At 55.5% G+C, this 16,136-nt stretch overlaps 1 protein-coding gene across 1 annotated transcript; it reads left to right on the top strand.

The window, feature by feature from the left end:
• Positions 1-4,841: 4,841 nt before the first annotated feature.
• On the top strand, positions 4,842-4,997 carry SMIM38 (small integral membrane protein 38; the record flags this gene model as incomplete). The annotated part of the gene is made up of 1 exon (XM_082339792.1): positions 4,842-4,997. The coding sequence occupies one exon, from the start codon at positions 4,842-4,844 to the stop codon at positions 4,995-4,997; it is 156 nt and encodes a 51-aa protein (XP_082195918.1).
• Positions 4,998-16,136: the final 11,139 nt, after the last annotated feature.

Raw genomic sequence — 16,136 nt, 5'->3', positions numbered from 1 at the left:
TTTGAGCGGTGCTTTTACCACCTGCAAAGTACTCTGATCCCCGGCCTTGCTTGCAGAACATGGGAGAGGGGCTATTGTCCCATTTTACGGAGGAGGAAACTGAGGCCCAGAGCACTGCCGGAACACCTTGATGGCGACACAGTGTGTTTAGGGCAAGCAACTTGAGTGGAACACTTGGGGCTCATTCCAGGCCGTGACCTCCAGGGAGAGCAGGTCCTGGGTGGGGACACAGCTGTGCCCCTCCACTCCCAGCCCTCCTGCACAGACCTCACCTGGGGGCCGGGGTCATCTGCTAGGTATTGTTAAGGGAGCGATGAGGGAGGATTTGCCAGTTGCTGCTTCAATGCTTGGACATTGGGTGCAGGAAGATTCCCTGGCCACTGGCAGTCCTGAAAATAACCCAGGTCCCCCAGTCCGTCCTCGGCGACCCAGGTAGAAGCTTCCACCTGCTGGGCTCGGGAGTCGTGGCAAACTCCAGCTCCCAGGGATGGGACGCTCATCCTGCCATGGCATTCCTGGGCAGGTGATTTAAGAGGAGATGCACCCTGGGGAAACGGGAGGGAGGAGCTGGGAGGCATGGGGATGGCGGGAGGAGGGAGGGAAGAAGCCAAGGAGAGCTGTGACTTTGGGTACCGTCCCAAGCTCACTGTGATCTCAAGGGGGAATTCTGGGGGCTGTGTGACCTTTGAGTTTGTCCTGACGCCCAGCAGGGGAGCTGGGCTTTCATCCCCCCATGGTCAGTCCTTGGTGAAGGGTGGCCTGGGGGGATGTAAACCCCTGGGCGCTGGGGCAGCTCCTATAGCCAAGGATGTCCCTGGAGAAGAGTCAGGAGCAAAAGGACATGGGAGCCAGAGACAGAGTGCACGGAGACAGGGGAAAGGGACCCAGGGGCGGGGTGTAGCTCACTGTCACTGTTAATCGTGGGGTGACACGGTTGCTTCCCTGTGAGTGGGGACCCCAGCACCCACTCCACGGGAGGCTGTGGGCGCTGCATATTTATTATCAGCTTATTACTTTCCCCTTGTGGGTGACGGCCACCTTGTCCCTCTAGCGTCCTCTGCACCTGCGTCAGGTAGACCTTTCCCAAGAGAAGGCGGCCCTGGGTCAGCTGCACACCGTCCAGGAGGAGGGGGGCTATTCGCTCCCTCTCCCGAAGGGCGCGCTGACCTTGGCCTCCCCAGTTCCAGGGGCCTGGGGACGTCTGAGCAGGAAGGGGGAGGCGTCCGTGACCCTGGAGAGTCTCTGTGCGTGGACGCCACATGACCGGGGCAATGTTGACTTTGTGTGTCGATTGTGTGCTTGCAAACAGAGACGTTTATCCAAGGCCACCTTGTCCCCGCTGCTGGGTCAGGGGCTGCGGGGTGGGAGGCTGAGACCAGGAGGACGGGCCCTGCCCGGCGTGCGCCCCTGCCTGCGGCCACCCCAGGATGCCCACTGGGAGACGCTGACCTTCCAGGTAAGAGAAACTCGAGGAAAAGTCTTCTTCTCCCTCCCCACTCTCGGCCGCTCTCCCCTGGGACCTTCACTCCTCACGCAGGTGGGTTCTCGGTGGCTGGCTGGGTGGCTGGGTGGCTGGCTGGCTGGCTGGCTGGGTGGGTGGCTGGCTGGGTGGCTGGGTGGCTGGGTGGGTGGCTGGGTGGCTGGCTGGGTGGCTGGGTGGCTGGGTGGCTGGGTGGGTGGGTGGCTGGGTGGCTGGGTGGGTGGGTGGGTGGGTGGCTGGGTGGCTGGGTGGGTGGGTGGCTGGGTGGCTGGGTGGCTGGGTGGGTGGCTGGCTGGCTGGCTGGGTGGCTGGGTGGGTGGCTGGCTGGGTGGCTGGGTGGCTGGCTGGGTGGCTGGGTGGCTGGGTGGCTGGGTGGCTGGGTGGCTGGGTGGCTGGCTGGGTGGCTGGCTGGGTGGCTGGGTGGCTGGGTGGCTGGGTGGCTGGGTGGCTGGCTGGGTGGCTGGCTGGGTGGCTGGGTGGGTGGGTGGCTGGGTGGCTGGCTGGCTGGGTGGCTGGCTGGCTGGGTGGCTGGGTGGCTGGGTGGGTGGCTGGGTGGCTGGGTGGCTGGCTGGGTGGGTGGCTGGCTGGGTGGCTGGGTGGCTGGGTGGCTGGCTGGCTGGGTGGCTGGGTGGCTGGGTGGCTGGGTGGGTGGGTGGCTGGGTGGCTGGGTGGCTGGGTGGCTGGGTGGGTGGCTGGCTGGCTGGCTGGGTGGCTGGCTGGGTGGCTGGCTGGGTGGCTGGGTGGCTGGCTGGCTGGGTGGCTGGGTGGCTGGCTGGGTGGCTGGGTGGCTGGGTGGCTGGCTGGGTGGCTGGGTGGCTGGGTGGCTGGGTGGCTGGGTGGCTGGCTGGGTGGCTGGGTGGCTGGGTGGCTGGCTGGGTGGCTGGCTGGCTGGGTGGCTGGGTGGCTGGGTGGCTGGCTGGCTGGGTGGCTGGGTGGCTGGGTGGCTGGGTGGGTGGCTGGGTGGCTGGCTGGCTGGGTGGCTGGGTGGCTGGGTGGCTGGGTGGCTGGCTGGCTGGGTGGCTGGGTGGCTGGCTGGCTGGGTGGCTGGGTGGCTGGCTGGGTGGCTGGGTGGCTGGCTGGCTGGGTGGCTGGGTGGCTGGGTGGCTGGGTGGCTGGCTGGCTGGGTGGCTGGGTGGCTGGCTGGGTGGCTGGGTGGCTGGCTGGCTGGGTGGCTGGGTGGCTGGGTGGCTGGGTGGCTGGCTGGCTGGGTGGCTGGGTGGCTGGCTGGGTGGCTGGGTGGCTGGGTGGCTGGGTGGCTGGGTGGCTGGCTGGGCACTTGTGAACGCTCCTGGGGACTTTCTGCAACATTCTGGAAGCCCTTATCCAGTTGCCATGTCCTGGATCTGTTTGATTACTGACTCCATGTCGGGCTCCTACGATCTGAATTCCCACGTGTGCTTGAAGTGGTCTTCAATCCTCTGTCAGGGCAAATAAGCCCAGGGCTGAATGTTACCTGAGAGTCTATTCCGCAGACACGCCGGACGCCTGGCCAGGCCACCGGCTGGCGGCTCTCTCTGTGGATGGAGGTGGAAAGGGGTGTTTGCCCCCCAGAGGGCACAGTATGGCACTGGACACTTTCGAGACAGCTTTTGCTGGTCGGGGTGATGCCCAAGCTCCAGGGGTGAGGGCTGGGGGAGGGTGCAGGTCGGGGGCTCACCTTGGGTCTGGCCCACGGGGAGCGTCCACACACGTTCACTGGATCGTTAGGAAACCGCGAGCGAACGCCGTCTTCCCACTGTCCATCTGACGCTGGGCTCCCTGTCAAAGGCTTTGCATTCACTCCTTAGCTAGAACCTTCTGGAAAGGCTGGGTGGGAGCACATTCTCATTTTGTAGATGAAGGAGAAATTCAGGAACTGGCTTCAGGTGGCCCGCAGCCCTGGAGGCCGCTCAGCTTTCTCCCTGGCTCGGGTACCTGGGGGTGGACCATTTCCCGCTGAGAACTCGGCTGGCCTCCTGCAGCATCCGAGGACCTGACCTCCAGCTTGCACCCCTTTGCGCTGCAGTACCGGGGAACTGGGGTTGGAGGAGGGGCTGTCTCTTCACCCAAGGGAAACTTGCCTGGGAAAGGCCAGAGATGGACTTGGGGGTGGGCAGCGCCTGCAGAAGTGTGTGTGCCCTGGTGTGTGCACACGCGTGTGTGTGCACGGGGCACGGACACGTGCATGTGTATGTTATACGTGCAGGCGCGTGTGTATGTGTGTACACGTGTTCTGGTGTGTGTGTGTGGGTGTGTGTGGCGGGCAGACGCTGGTATTTCAGCAGTGCGGTGGGGACATGTCTGAGGGCGTCCTCTCGGGGGACAGGAAGGCAGCTGGTGACTCCACGCCCAGGCACCTTGCTGGTCCCGTGTGGGCACTGTCCCTTAGGCCTCATCATGGCCCTTCAAAGCAGAATTGTCACTTGCCTCCCTTTCTGATGAGGTCTGTGGCCCCAAAGGTGAGCCGGTCACTCCGAGGGTCCCTGGTGGGCCCCGGCTTGAGGCCATGAGGGGTGTGAGGGGAGGCCCGCAGGACTGACCCGTCCAGCCTGGGCTGTGGGTGTCCTCCAAGGTCTCTTGGTGGGCTGGTGGGGGCGGTGATCCGGGGGGTCGGTGCTGCCCTTCCTGGGCGATTAAGCAGGTTCCCCTCCTGGGCCGCCGGCGCTGCCCCCGCCCCCAGCCCCGCGCCGCCCACCCCCGCGGGCAGTGTGGGTCTTTGAGATGCTGGCGGCCCGTGTGCTAATTGAGCCGCGCCTGGGGTCGCCTCTGGGCTCCGAGCGACTGATCTCACCTTCTCTCCCCTCTCCTCCCCTTTCATCCGCCCAGCTCCCGCCTGCCCTCCTGCCGGGCTCCCCGGCCCCTCCCGACGGGCCCGCAGCCGCTGGACAGCGCCGGCCTCCAGAAGTGATAGCTAATTGGGCAGAGAAAGGGCCCGATTGTCTGGCGGGCCGGAAGAGCGGGCGTGGGCGGCTGAAAGCACCCGGAGAAGGTGGCCAGCTTCGCCCAGCAGCTGCCGCCGGAGACGTTTGGAGATTACGTCAGCGCCGGGCAGGGGGAGCCTCCCGCCTGGGCCCTGACAATGCGGCCCTTGTCGGCCCCGAGAGCCGCCCGCTCGGGATGAATGGCGCGGGGCCTCTTCTCCAAGGAGGCTGCTCGCCGTCCCCGATCTGTCCTCTCCCGCCGGGGAGGCCCCTGGCTTGGGGCTCAGAGCGGACGGGGTCGGTTAGAGCGGGAGACCCCCGGCTGGACTGAGCGCACGGCCCAGGCTCCTGGCCGCACGGCTGGCACCTGGCAGACCTGGACCTGGAAGCCGGTGCTCGGCCGGTCCACACACGGACCACGCAGTGGGGGGCGGCCGCTCTGGGGGGCGCCTGCCCTCGGCATGGCCTCCTGGTTCGGGGGGAGCACCGGCCCCGACCCGCTCATTCTCCTGCTGGTCGTCATCCTGCTGGCGCGCTTCATCCTGTGGTCCTGCCTTGGCACCTACATCGATTATAGACTGGCCCGGCGGCGGCCCCGCAAACCCAAGGAAGACTAGGGCCTCAAGCTCCAGGCGCCGAAGGGTCGTCCCTCCAGGAGGGCGCTGTCCCAGAGACGGCCTGTCCTGGGGCTGAGGGTGGGCACAGGGAGGGGGGAGCAGAGTGGGCACACCGACCCCTGCATCCCACCCATGGGGCAGAGAGGGACTGGCCCCACCTGGACTGACCAGGGCTGTCCTGGTCACGTCCCCCATCGGGGGATGGGGGGGGCCCTGCCCGTCTCTCCACCAGGTCTGGTGTCCTGTGTTGAAGTGAGTGATCCTGGGAGTGGGTCTTGCTTTAATACTTTCCCTGCTTCCAATGCTTTATAAATGTTTGCAGGAAGAGGCGGGTGTGAGCCAGAGGGGCTGGGTGGAGGGGTTGCAAGGACAGATGTGACCACATCACAAGCCAGCCCTGCCACCAAAAGCCACCCCTTGACTCAGTCTCCTGCAGGGATAAGTAAGCGCAGACAGTGCCCTGGTTTCCCCAGAGCAGACCACTGGGAGGGTCTCAAGACAGACATGAGACTCTGAGTTCAAGTCCAGCTCTGGCTGACCGTGGGCAAGCTCTCTTTCCCCATCTCTTAAATGGACGCAATAGTCCCTGCCCCCAGCCCCCACCGAAGGTTATCAGGAGGGTCAGGTAAGGGGTGGGGTGAGCCACCCCCCCCAATATGCAAACTACAGGACATGTGGAGGACAATTTAATGGAGAAGTCACAGGACCCAGGGCCCTCTGTTCCTTTGTGCTTTTAAGTGTGTGGCTGAGACACCCCTGAGAAGGCAGGGAAACTCGACGGGTGCCCAAGAATCCGGCACCCCCTGTGCCCCCTCCTGTCACACCAGCCGGTTCACACCTGACTTAAGGGGCAGCACGTGGTGGCTCGGTGCTTCTCGACCTGGCAGCAGATCTGAATCACCCGGGAGATTTTGACAACACCAGTGGCCAAGTCCCGCAGACCGAGAAGCATCAGCTGATTCAAGACGTTCCTGGGAGGCTGGAGCCTGGTGACGCCATTAATTCCAAAAGGACTTGGGTCAGCCTGGAGTCTTAGGTGGCCGTTAGGGGGCTGGAGTTGGTGAGCGGGCACTTGGGCCCCCTTAGCCGGGAGCCGTCCGCCTTGCAGCATCTTGGCAGAAGGGACCACGGGCGTGATTCGTTGAGGCCTGGTGCGTGGCTATCCTCTGGGCAGTTGTGATAGCCAGTGGCCGAGCAGAACTCGTGTCCCCCTGTGTAAGGACAACTGGCCACGGGGTCCTGAGGGCTCTTGATCGCCGGGTTCGGGGAGGGGGTGTTCCCATTCTCTTTAGGGAAAATGTCATCCGATTTTCTTTAAAATGACCATGTATGATTTTGCTGATCTCTCTAAGGAAGAGAAATCACATTCGCTGTCATCAGCGTGTACTAGTGGAAGGAGGTTTGCCTGGTATTGCCAGGTTTTAAAACTAAAAGTCCCACGACCTGAGAAACCCCTCTGTCCTGGGCAAAGCAGCCCCTTGGATGGAGGGAGAAGTCAGAGGCTCACATGACACACTCAAGTCTGGCCCATTGCTGAGTGTGTGTGACCTGCGTGTCCACATGGGCATGTAGATTTGAGGTTCACCATTTGGTCCACGAGCTAGAATCCGGGGGCTCTTGCTGGAATTGGGGAGGGGACACACTCTCCTGTTGGGGTTGTCCAGCAGAGGGGATGGAGGTGGCCAACGAACCTGGAACCATGGGAGAAGACGGGATTCTGCCAACGTTATTTGAACCCCTTTCCAGTTACATTGACTGATAGATTTTTTTTTTCCTTTTCCTTAAGCCAGTTTACATTGGTTTCTGTCACTTGCAACTGATGAAATTTCTAGTCAGAATTTTGTCAGAATCACTCATCAGAGTACAAGCCCTCTGCATCCACACATCAACCGTCTATAGCCTCCTGACACATGTCTGACTCAGTGTAGGCACTCGAAACACTGCGGCTGAGTCAAGAGAGGCTGTGTCCTGGTCCCACATAGGCAGAGGTTGTATTCAGCTGCAAGTAACAGACACGTAGACAAACAGTGACTTAAACAAGAGAAGTTTTTTTTTTTTCTTCTTTTTTTCATTTTTCTTTTACATGTAGCAAGAAGTCTGGCATTTGACATTCCCAGGTTGTGGTATGGCAGCTCCATGATATCATCAAGGACCCAGATCCTTCCATATTTCTGCTCTGCCATCCTTAGCATGAAGCTTTGGTCTTCATGGTTACAAAAATGCTGCAGCTACTCCAGGCATCTTGAGTGAATTCCAGGCAGGAAGAGAAAGAAAAGGGTGATAGAGAGGGAGAGATATCTGTATCAGGGAAGCAAAGCTTCCCAGAAACCCTTAAATTTATATGCCATAAACTAGAATTATGTCACATGGCATCCCTAGATGCTGAGACATGGTTCCTTGGCCATTCTTTGTCATTGCAGTCTTTATCCAGGACACTATCTTGGATATTTGTGTGTCTTTAGTGGCATCCTTATGTGCCAGCTTTGCCCTTGTCTGCCATTTAGAAATATCAGCTGTGTTCACCTGTCCTTGGCAGCTCCAGCCTGGAGTCAGAGGGTGGAACTTCTCATGGTTCCTTGGGGTTCCTAAGAATTTGTTCCAGTAAGACAGTCTAAGGATGAAAGGGACTTATTCCTTCTTAGAGATACATGGAGATGCTTCTTTACTCACACCTGGTGGCAACGGACAAAGACTGCCGCACATGGAGGGTAGGCTGTGAATAGTTGATGGCTAAGTGAATGACAGTGATGAGCCGCAGATGGGTAAATGGAGGAGTAGCGCTAGTCGTTAACTCAGGAAGCCTCACTGGGCGCTGGCAACCTCACAACGTGGGAAGCATCATGGATACGATGTTGAAAGTGAAGTGCCTGCTCTTCAGGTAGCTTGCAGTCTGGGAGGCAAGAAATGGGCAGCTAGACTAGAAACGAGTATTAGACCAGCACAAGGCACACGAGGCTATTAACCACTAAGACTGTGGCCAGTGTGAATTAAGTTGTCCTAAAAGTGTAAAACACACACCAGATTTTGAAGGCTTGGCACAGAAAATACTGTAAAATCTAATAATGGTTTTCTACTGATTATACATTGAAATGATAATATTTTGGACACCTTGGGTTAAATAAAATATTACAATTAATCTCACCTGTTTCTCTTAATGCATTTTAGTGTGGCTACTAGAAAATTTAAAATTACATATGTAGCTCACATTTTTTTTTTTTTATATTGCACAGCACTGCAGCAGGCCTTCATAGTGTAGTGAAAGTGCTATGGTGTGTGAGTGGATTGTGTGTTATAGGAACACAGAAGGGAGCTTCCTGGAGGAGGGGTATTAAGTGATAATGTAACTACAGCATACTAGAACCTATGAGATGCAGCTAAAGCAGTTCTTGGAGGAAAAGTTATGGACTTAAATGCCTTTATTAATAAACATGAATAAAAATTGATGGATTAAGCATATGACTCAATAAATTTAAAAAAGAACAATGGAACAAAGCTAAGAAAGACAGAAGGCAGAAGTAAAGGTAAGAGAGGAAATTAATGTATTAACACTGATAGAATTAACTAATGTATCCAAATCCTGGATTTCTTTCTTTCTTTTTTTTAAAACATTTCTTCTGCATTCCTTTTCTTCTCCTCCTCCTCCTTCTTCTCCTCCTTCTTCTTCTTCCTCTTCTTCTTCTTCCTCTTCTTCTTCTTCTTCCTCATTGTGTTAAAATACACGACATAAAATTTACCATCTTAGCCATTTTTAAGTGGTGTTTTTGAGGGGAAGACACCCAACAATAAAAGGGACATTATTAACCAACCCAATCAAGAAAAAAGGAGAAGGAAACACACACAAAATTAAAAAGCCTATGGGGAAACAACTACAGAGACATGGAAAACTCAATTCCCAGGAAAAAGGTTCTGGCGTATTTGAAGGGTTTTGAGAAGTTGAAAACATAGGGAACACAATTTATAAAAAATGACCCCCAAAGAGATGTAATATCTACACAAATGGATTACCCTTGGAGAAACAAGAAGTTGTCCAAGTCTACCCTCCTTAAAAAAAAAAAGCATAGAGGTCCAGAATGTTTCAGAGGAAGACCCCTTATCACGCCAAAAAAGAAGAGGTGATACAACACTACTTAAACTGCTCTAGCACATAAAAGAAGGACAGTTCCCATTTCTTTTTAATGTAGTAAGCATTCATTGATGCCCAAATCCACCAAAGGTAGTACAGAAAGAGAAAACGCATACCAGTGTCACTTAAGAATATTGATGAAAAAATATAAACCATTGAATTAAGCATCATATTAAAGGGATAAAACATGGTGACCAAGTGGAGAGCATTCCAGGAATGCAAGGATGGTTGAACATCAGAAAATCAATTAATGGGGCTTCCCTGGTGGCGCAGTGGTTGAGAATCTGCCTGCCAATGCAGGGGACACGGGTTCGAGCCCTGGTCTGGGAAGATCCCACATGCCGCGGAGCAACTGGGCCCGTGAGCCACAACTACTGAGCCTGCGCGTCTGGAGCCTGTGCTCCGCAACAAGAGAGGCTGCGATAATGAGAGGCCCGCGCAGCGCGATGAAGAGTGGCCCCCACTTGCGGCAACTAGAGAAAGCTCTCGCACAGAAACGAAGACCCAACACAGCCAAAAATAAAATAAAATAAATAAATAAATTAAAAAAAAAAAGAAAATCAATTAATGTAATTTACATTATTAATAGCTCCAAAGAGAAAATAATTTTTGATAACTTCCTTTGATATATTTCCAAAGGTATCTGGATAACATTCACATCCAATCTCAAACTCTGAATAAAACAGAAATAGGTAATATACTGATATGTTTTTAACCTGAAAAAATAGTTCTCTCCTAACAGGAAAAGTAACATCATGATTAACAGGGAAATACCAGCAGCTTTTCTTTCAAAACCTGGAGTCAGGAGGAAGATGTCCACGATTGTCTGAATTTGTTCTGGAAGCACAGCCAGCACAATTACAAAGAGGAAGAAATTAGAGGTATGAACACTGGAAAGGAGAGGATGCATCATTATTTATAGGGAGATGGCTGCCTTTCTTGGAAAAACGAAGGAAAATCAATGAAAACAATTGGTAACAGAATTCAGTAAAGTGGGTGGGTCTGAATCAATATGCAGAAACCACACATACAGCAATTTATCAGGAGACGTGATGGCATGAAAAATCCCATTTGTAACAGCAACGTAAAGAACAAAATATCTAGGAGCAAACTTCATGACAACGTGTTAGCCACTGTAGGTGGTCAAGTTATTTCCTTTTTTCGGTTTCTGTTATTTCCTTAGGTGCCCTAGGTGAGATTTATTGTGGACATGAGGCCCGAGGCTGGCCATCAGGAAGGAAGAGGACTGGGCCGAGGAAGCTCAGACCTGACCCTCTGGGACAAATCCCACCACGCCCATCTCTCTCGCTTCCTACCTTGATGCCCAGTGACCTTCAGGAGAAGCTGGCACCTTTGCCACGTTGCTGCCCACGCTTGTGGCCTGGGGCTTAGAGAGGCCAGGACCACTGTGGCACCTGGGGCTGCACGTGGACCTTCACGGCACAAAATCTGATGGCTCCTCTGGAGTGGCCTCCTGGGCTGGCACACTGGCATCTTAGCCAAGACAACACAGAACACAGCCACCACCTTTTTGTGGGGAGGGTGGAGGGGTGCTTACATGCAGGGTGGCTAATTGTCTTAGGACTAAGGGATCTGGGGGTTCCAGGGCACATGGGATTTCAGTGCTAAAACCAGAAGGTCTTGGGCAAACTGGGATGGCTGGTCATCCTATTTCTAAGACCTTCTGGGTAGTAAAGAATTAACCTACCCAGAGAGAGTTCTGGTCTTTGCCCTCAGCTTCTGGGAAGGGATTTCCAGGTCCTTGGAATGTTCTGCCTGATAAGAGTGTCTTTGTTTACCTGGGACCTGGGGCCACATTAGACAATCTAAGGATGTGACTTGAGATGGGGGCTTTGGGCCATGCAGTGTCTGTTCTACCTCCGGAAGGGCTGGGGACTGAAGGCCAGACCTGTGGGTGGTCCAGTGTGTCTGGGGCATGGAGGCCAGTGAAAACTCTGCAGACCAAGGCTCAGGGGGCCTCCCTGGTTGGCGATACTCCGAGTGTGTTGCTGGGAAGAGCTGGCGCCATCCTTAACTCCACGGGGGAGGATGACCAGACCTGCATGCATGGAGCTTTCCTGGACGCTGCCTCGTGCATCTCTGCCCGTGGCTGATTTTAATCTGTACCCTTTTGCTGTAATAAACCATAACCATGAGTATAACAGCTTTCATTGAGTTTGGAATCTTTCTAACAAATGATGGAAACTGAGAACCGGGGGATCCCTCCAAACCTGCAATTGGGGTCAGAAGTGAGGGTGGTCTTGGGGACTCATCCTGGCTTTTGCATCTTCCTTCTCCTCCCTCCTCCTTGAAAAGTACAGAAGGGCATCCTGTGAAAAGCGAGTCTGCCTCTCACCTCTCCCCCCCAGCTATCTGACCCCCTCCCGAAATGCATCCACTGTACTGGGTTTCTTGTGTCTGGTCTGGAGCTATTCTGAGTGCTTCTGAACAAATACAGATGTCTTCTCCCGCCCGTCACCCCCTCTTTCGCCATAACTGGCAACACGTTCCTTATATTCTTCCTATTATCCTGCATCAGTTTTTGTGAATTTTCTATTTTTTTCTCTAATGACCATATATGTGTTAAGAAACAAATGAAGAAATGGGTGGGTTATACATCTTGGAAAAGTGAAGCAAGGGGGGCGCCAAGGGATGAGGGTCTGGGGGGCGTTTAGGGAGCAGATGTTGCCTTGTGTGTTTAGAGTGGGGTGAGTAGGGAAGGGGTCCCTGGAGGGGGGGAAGCAGGGCAAAGGGGGTGTGGTCCCTCCGTCTGTGCACCAACGGCATCACTAAAACTGCCCTCCCTACCTCCCTACCGAAAGGCTGCGTAGCCGGGGAGCAGGTACTTCTTCCGACCCCAGAGATGGAGGAGACAGGCGGGGGGCGGACACCAGGTTCTTCCCCCGGAGGAGGAGGGGTAGCGAGGACGACACAGCTAGGTTGGTGCAGGAGCACCAGGGCAGTCCCCTGCAGCCGGTCTGTGTGTGGGGGGAACAGGACAGGGTGCTGAGACCTCAAGAAACAACTCCTTCATCCCCGCCTCATTCCCCCCAGGTGGGACATGACAGGTGCCACCCTCTGCCCAGCTGCCTCTTTTGCAGGTGCGTCCCGGGCATCCTGAGACGCTTTGTTCTGGAGGAGCAGGCGGGTGGGAGTGACCAGCTCACCACTCAGCCAGGCATCGGCCCCCGGGTGCGGGCAGGGCAGCCCAGCCCCGGGCCCCCTACCCGGCCTGGCTTGGTCTGAGAGCAGCCACTTGGCCTCAACCCACTCCCCCGAGAGCAGCCCGCGGAGCCCCTGTGGTGGAGATGAATCACTCGTTCTAAAAATAAAAAGAGTTAAGTCATGAAACAGTGTATTTCCTTTTTAAGCCAGATGTGTCTGCCAAGGGATCCCCAGCAGTGTGGTACGGCAGGGAGCGCCAGGAGCCCTCAGCACTGCCTGGAGCCTCGGGCCATCGGAGACTCTCTTTCACTCGCTCACACCCGCCACAGGTGTTAGCACCTGCACGGGCTCGGCACACGGGCGGGATAGACGGATGAGGTGATCCCTGCCTCAGTGGCTGTTGGTTGAGTGGGGAAAATAGATGACGTGTGAATAATGCCCACATCGGGCAGATGGCCCTAAGGGCTCTAACCACGGGGCAGAGCGTCACGGACATACACACAGGGAAGGGGCGTTAATTCGCTCTCAGGGCCTGGGGAAAGCTTCCTGGAGGAGGTGTCACTGGAAGTAAGACTTGGCCTACTCTGATAGGCACATAGGGCAGGGGTGGTGTTCCAGGCAGAAGGAACAGTGTGAGCAAGGGCTGGGAGGCTGGATGCTCGTGGCACACTTAGGATCCTCATCAGGACTGCTCAGATCACCTGGGTACACATGCAGATTCCTGGCACCCCCCCCCCCCCAAGACCAGCTGGCTTTAAATCTCTGAGAGTGGGACCCAGGAATAGGGCTAACAAGCTACCCCAGGTGATTCCCATGCTCCTCAAGTTGAGATCCACTGGTCTGGGTGCTGGATGTGTAGAGGAGGGAGTGAAGATGTACAGTGCAGCGTAGGTTGGGTCCAAAGCGTGAGGGCTTCGGCTTTTACCTAGGAGTTAGGACTTTAGCGTGCAGACAGGAGGTAGCCTGCAAGGGAGTAACGCTCCTGGGTCTGCGCTTGAGGATGCTTCCTGGGGGCAATGAGGGTGAGGGGTTAACGGGGTAGGAGGTCCAGCGGATGGGGGGGGACAGAAGCTTGGGCAGAGGTCAGGGGGTCTGGACCATGGAAACGATGTGAGAGGAAGGGTCGGAGGTCTGAGACAAAGCAGGGACAGGACTTGGGCCGCTTCCCTAACCTCCGGGGGCTCAGGGAGACCCCTGTGATGGTCACTGGGGAAGCATGTGCAGAGTTAGAAGTTACGGGGGGTTACGTGCTTGTCATCATCATTGGAGGAGGAGGAGGAGGAAGAGGGGGAGGCGGAGGAGAGCTGAGTGCTGGGCCACAGGAGCCAGGGGCGGAGGGTTTCTGGAGATGCCCAGGGGTCAGGGGCAAAGAACGGGGAGGGAAGACTGAGGGGCGTTTGGGGAAATCCTCGGAGAGAACATCAGCACCTGGTGCTGGAGGTGCCAGGAGGGATTATAGGGCAGAGGTGCGGGAGGGAGTTCTGCACGGATCCACCCGTGGGGAGGTGGCCATCCAGGGCTACGTTCTGAGCCACCGGTCACCTGGGTTTGAATCCCTTATCTTCTCCTCTCCCCACGTGACCTGGGCACAAGTTTGACCCTCATGAGGACCAGGTTCCTGTCTGCAAGACAGGGACAGGACAACTGTCTTCTGCAAAGCTCTCAGAGCAGAGGCAACGCACAGAGCCTGTCCATGTCAGATTGCAGGAAAGCCCAGAAGCTTCCCCGGGGCTGTGTGTATCAGTGTGTCGGATGGGACTTTTCTCATTGTCTCAGGAATTTGGCTGAAGCCACGAAGCTGATAAGGTGATAAGAGCCCTGTGTTCTTGAGAGGTGCGAGGCTCTTTGTCCCGTCTGACAGAAAGAATAGAATGTCCCCAGCTGTCAACCCCATCACCCACCTCCAGCTTAAATGGGGCTGGAAAATGGGTGCCTGGGGGTCATCGGTTAGTGGGTGCCATGGCATTGCAGGTGATTCTGTCTCTTCTGGCCAAGCCAAAGTTGGGAGGTCCCCATAAAACTACTCAGAGCCTGGGGCGCCTGCAGGGAGCAAGGGGTGATGATTTCTGTGATGTGGGATCGTGGCTGAGTGTCGCTGGGGGCTCAGAAAGTGGTGGGAGGGTAAAGGCTGGGAGAGCTCGTCTGGGATTCCCTGGACCTGGGGGTCACACATGAACGTAGTCACTGGTACCTGCTTCTCTCCTGTAAATTCAGGGGATTGGAGGCTGGCTGGAGCTGCCCCCGGGCAGAATGAAGAGAGAGGCAGTGGGGCCACCTGCACGGAACCCCTTAGTTATGGGTAAGTGTGGCAGAGACTCTGAATTTTCCCATAGGGTCAAGTCATTGCCCCCATCGTCCTTCCTGATAGGACCCCTGAGGCTCAGCTGAGCAGGGTCACCAGCTAGAGGCCACTTCCCCAGCTCTCCTTGTGGCAGGTATGCCATGAGATTGGGTTGTGGTCAACAGGACGTGCAAGAAAGGGATGGATGAAGCTGTCAGCTCCACCCTTGAAAAGGAAGTGATTCCCTTGGGTGTGGATGAGCGACGCAATGGAATGAACCCAGTTCCTTGGGCAGCCTCATAGCGTGGAGCCCCTGGCCTGTCTTGGACCACCCTCAAACTCTAGATTGTCACAAGAGAGTTGAAAGTCCATCTTATGTGTGCTGTTGTATTTTGGGGCTCTTTGTTACAGCAGCTTTGCCTGTGCCCTGACTAATACAACAGGGATGACAACTTCCTTGTGGACCAAGGGAAACTGAGGAAGGCAGTGGGTGGAAGGCTGGAGCTATCCTTCAGGGACACCGCTCCTGCAGGCAGCCTGCTGGAGGAGATGACCCCCAGAAGTTAGAGTCTGTGGGGTGGAGATCTGGGGGCAGGAGATGAGGAGGGCTTGCAAGGTCACAAGAGGTCAGCCAGACAGTACTCACATGGGTCCCCAAAGAACCCACAGAGGTTCCAGACGGAGGTCCAGCATCTTGCTTTTGCCACATGGGCTGGATTATAATCATCCCAATCAGGTAGAAATGTCTGCCCCCACCCCTCCTTTCAGCCCCCAGTTCCTAGAGAGGGGGAGATGGAAAGGAGAGAAAAGGGACAGACTGAGGTCCCCACCTCTACCTGAGCCATGGGGCAGGGCTGAACTTAGGGAAGACAAGGTAAAAGAATGTTGAATTAGATGTGAGAACACGGAGCTGATTTGGACTTGATTGGATTCATTGATACCCCCAAAATGAGTCTTAATGACAGAATGAATCATAATTATGGTCTCATACAAGAAAATGACTGACAAGCTCTGGGGATCATACTCGAAACATCAGGAAGGGATGGTGAAGGAGATGTCACTGGGCATGTGTGAAGGCGTGGATGGAGGGAGACAAAGCTATTGTCTGTTCTGGGGCTGTTAGTTATACAGCTTGGTCCATATCCTAACTGGTACACCCTTTCAGTAAACCTGCTACATTCAACCTCCTCATTCGTAAAAGAGACCCTGACTGCCTGGCCTACAGCACAGAGGGCCAGGAAGTGTCAGGACACACAGAACACCTTTGTGCTGCCCTTTTCTCTAAGGCTTGCCTTCTCTTCACTTCCCTGTAAGCCTTTGAGGCCAGGACCCATGACGATGTCCTAACACGATGCCCCATTTTCATCCTCCTAAGAAGCATTTGCTGCCTGTCAGGAGAACAAACTCTTTGGACATCAGCTATTCTTGTCATGAGCTCAGAGAGACAGAAATTAGCAGGAGAATCAGAGAGAAACGGCCACCCTCTCCCACCCACTTCTTCTCACCATTGATAACGATGGGGGCAGCCTTACCAGGAGTATGTGCTGGGATCTTCTGGATTTGGTGTGTG

The sequence above is a fragment of the Balaenoptera borealis genome (genome assembly GCF_965194805.1).
Source record: "Balaenoptera borealis genome assembly, chromosome: 11".
In the NCBI taxonomy this organism is placed as follows: domain Eukaryota; kingdom Metazoa; phylum Chordata; class Mammalia; order Artiodactyla; family Balaenopteridae; genus Balaenoptera; species Balaenoptera borealis.
This window is presented reverse-complemented; position numbering and strand designations above follow the sequence as displayed.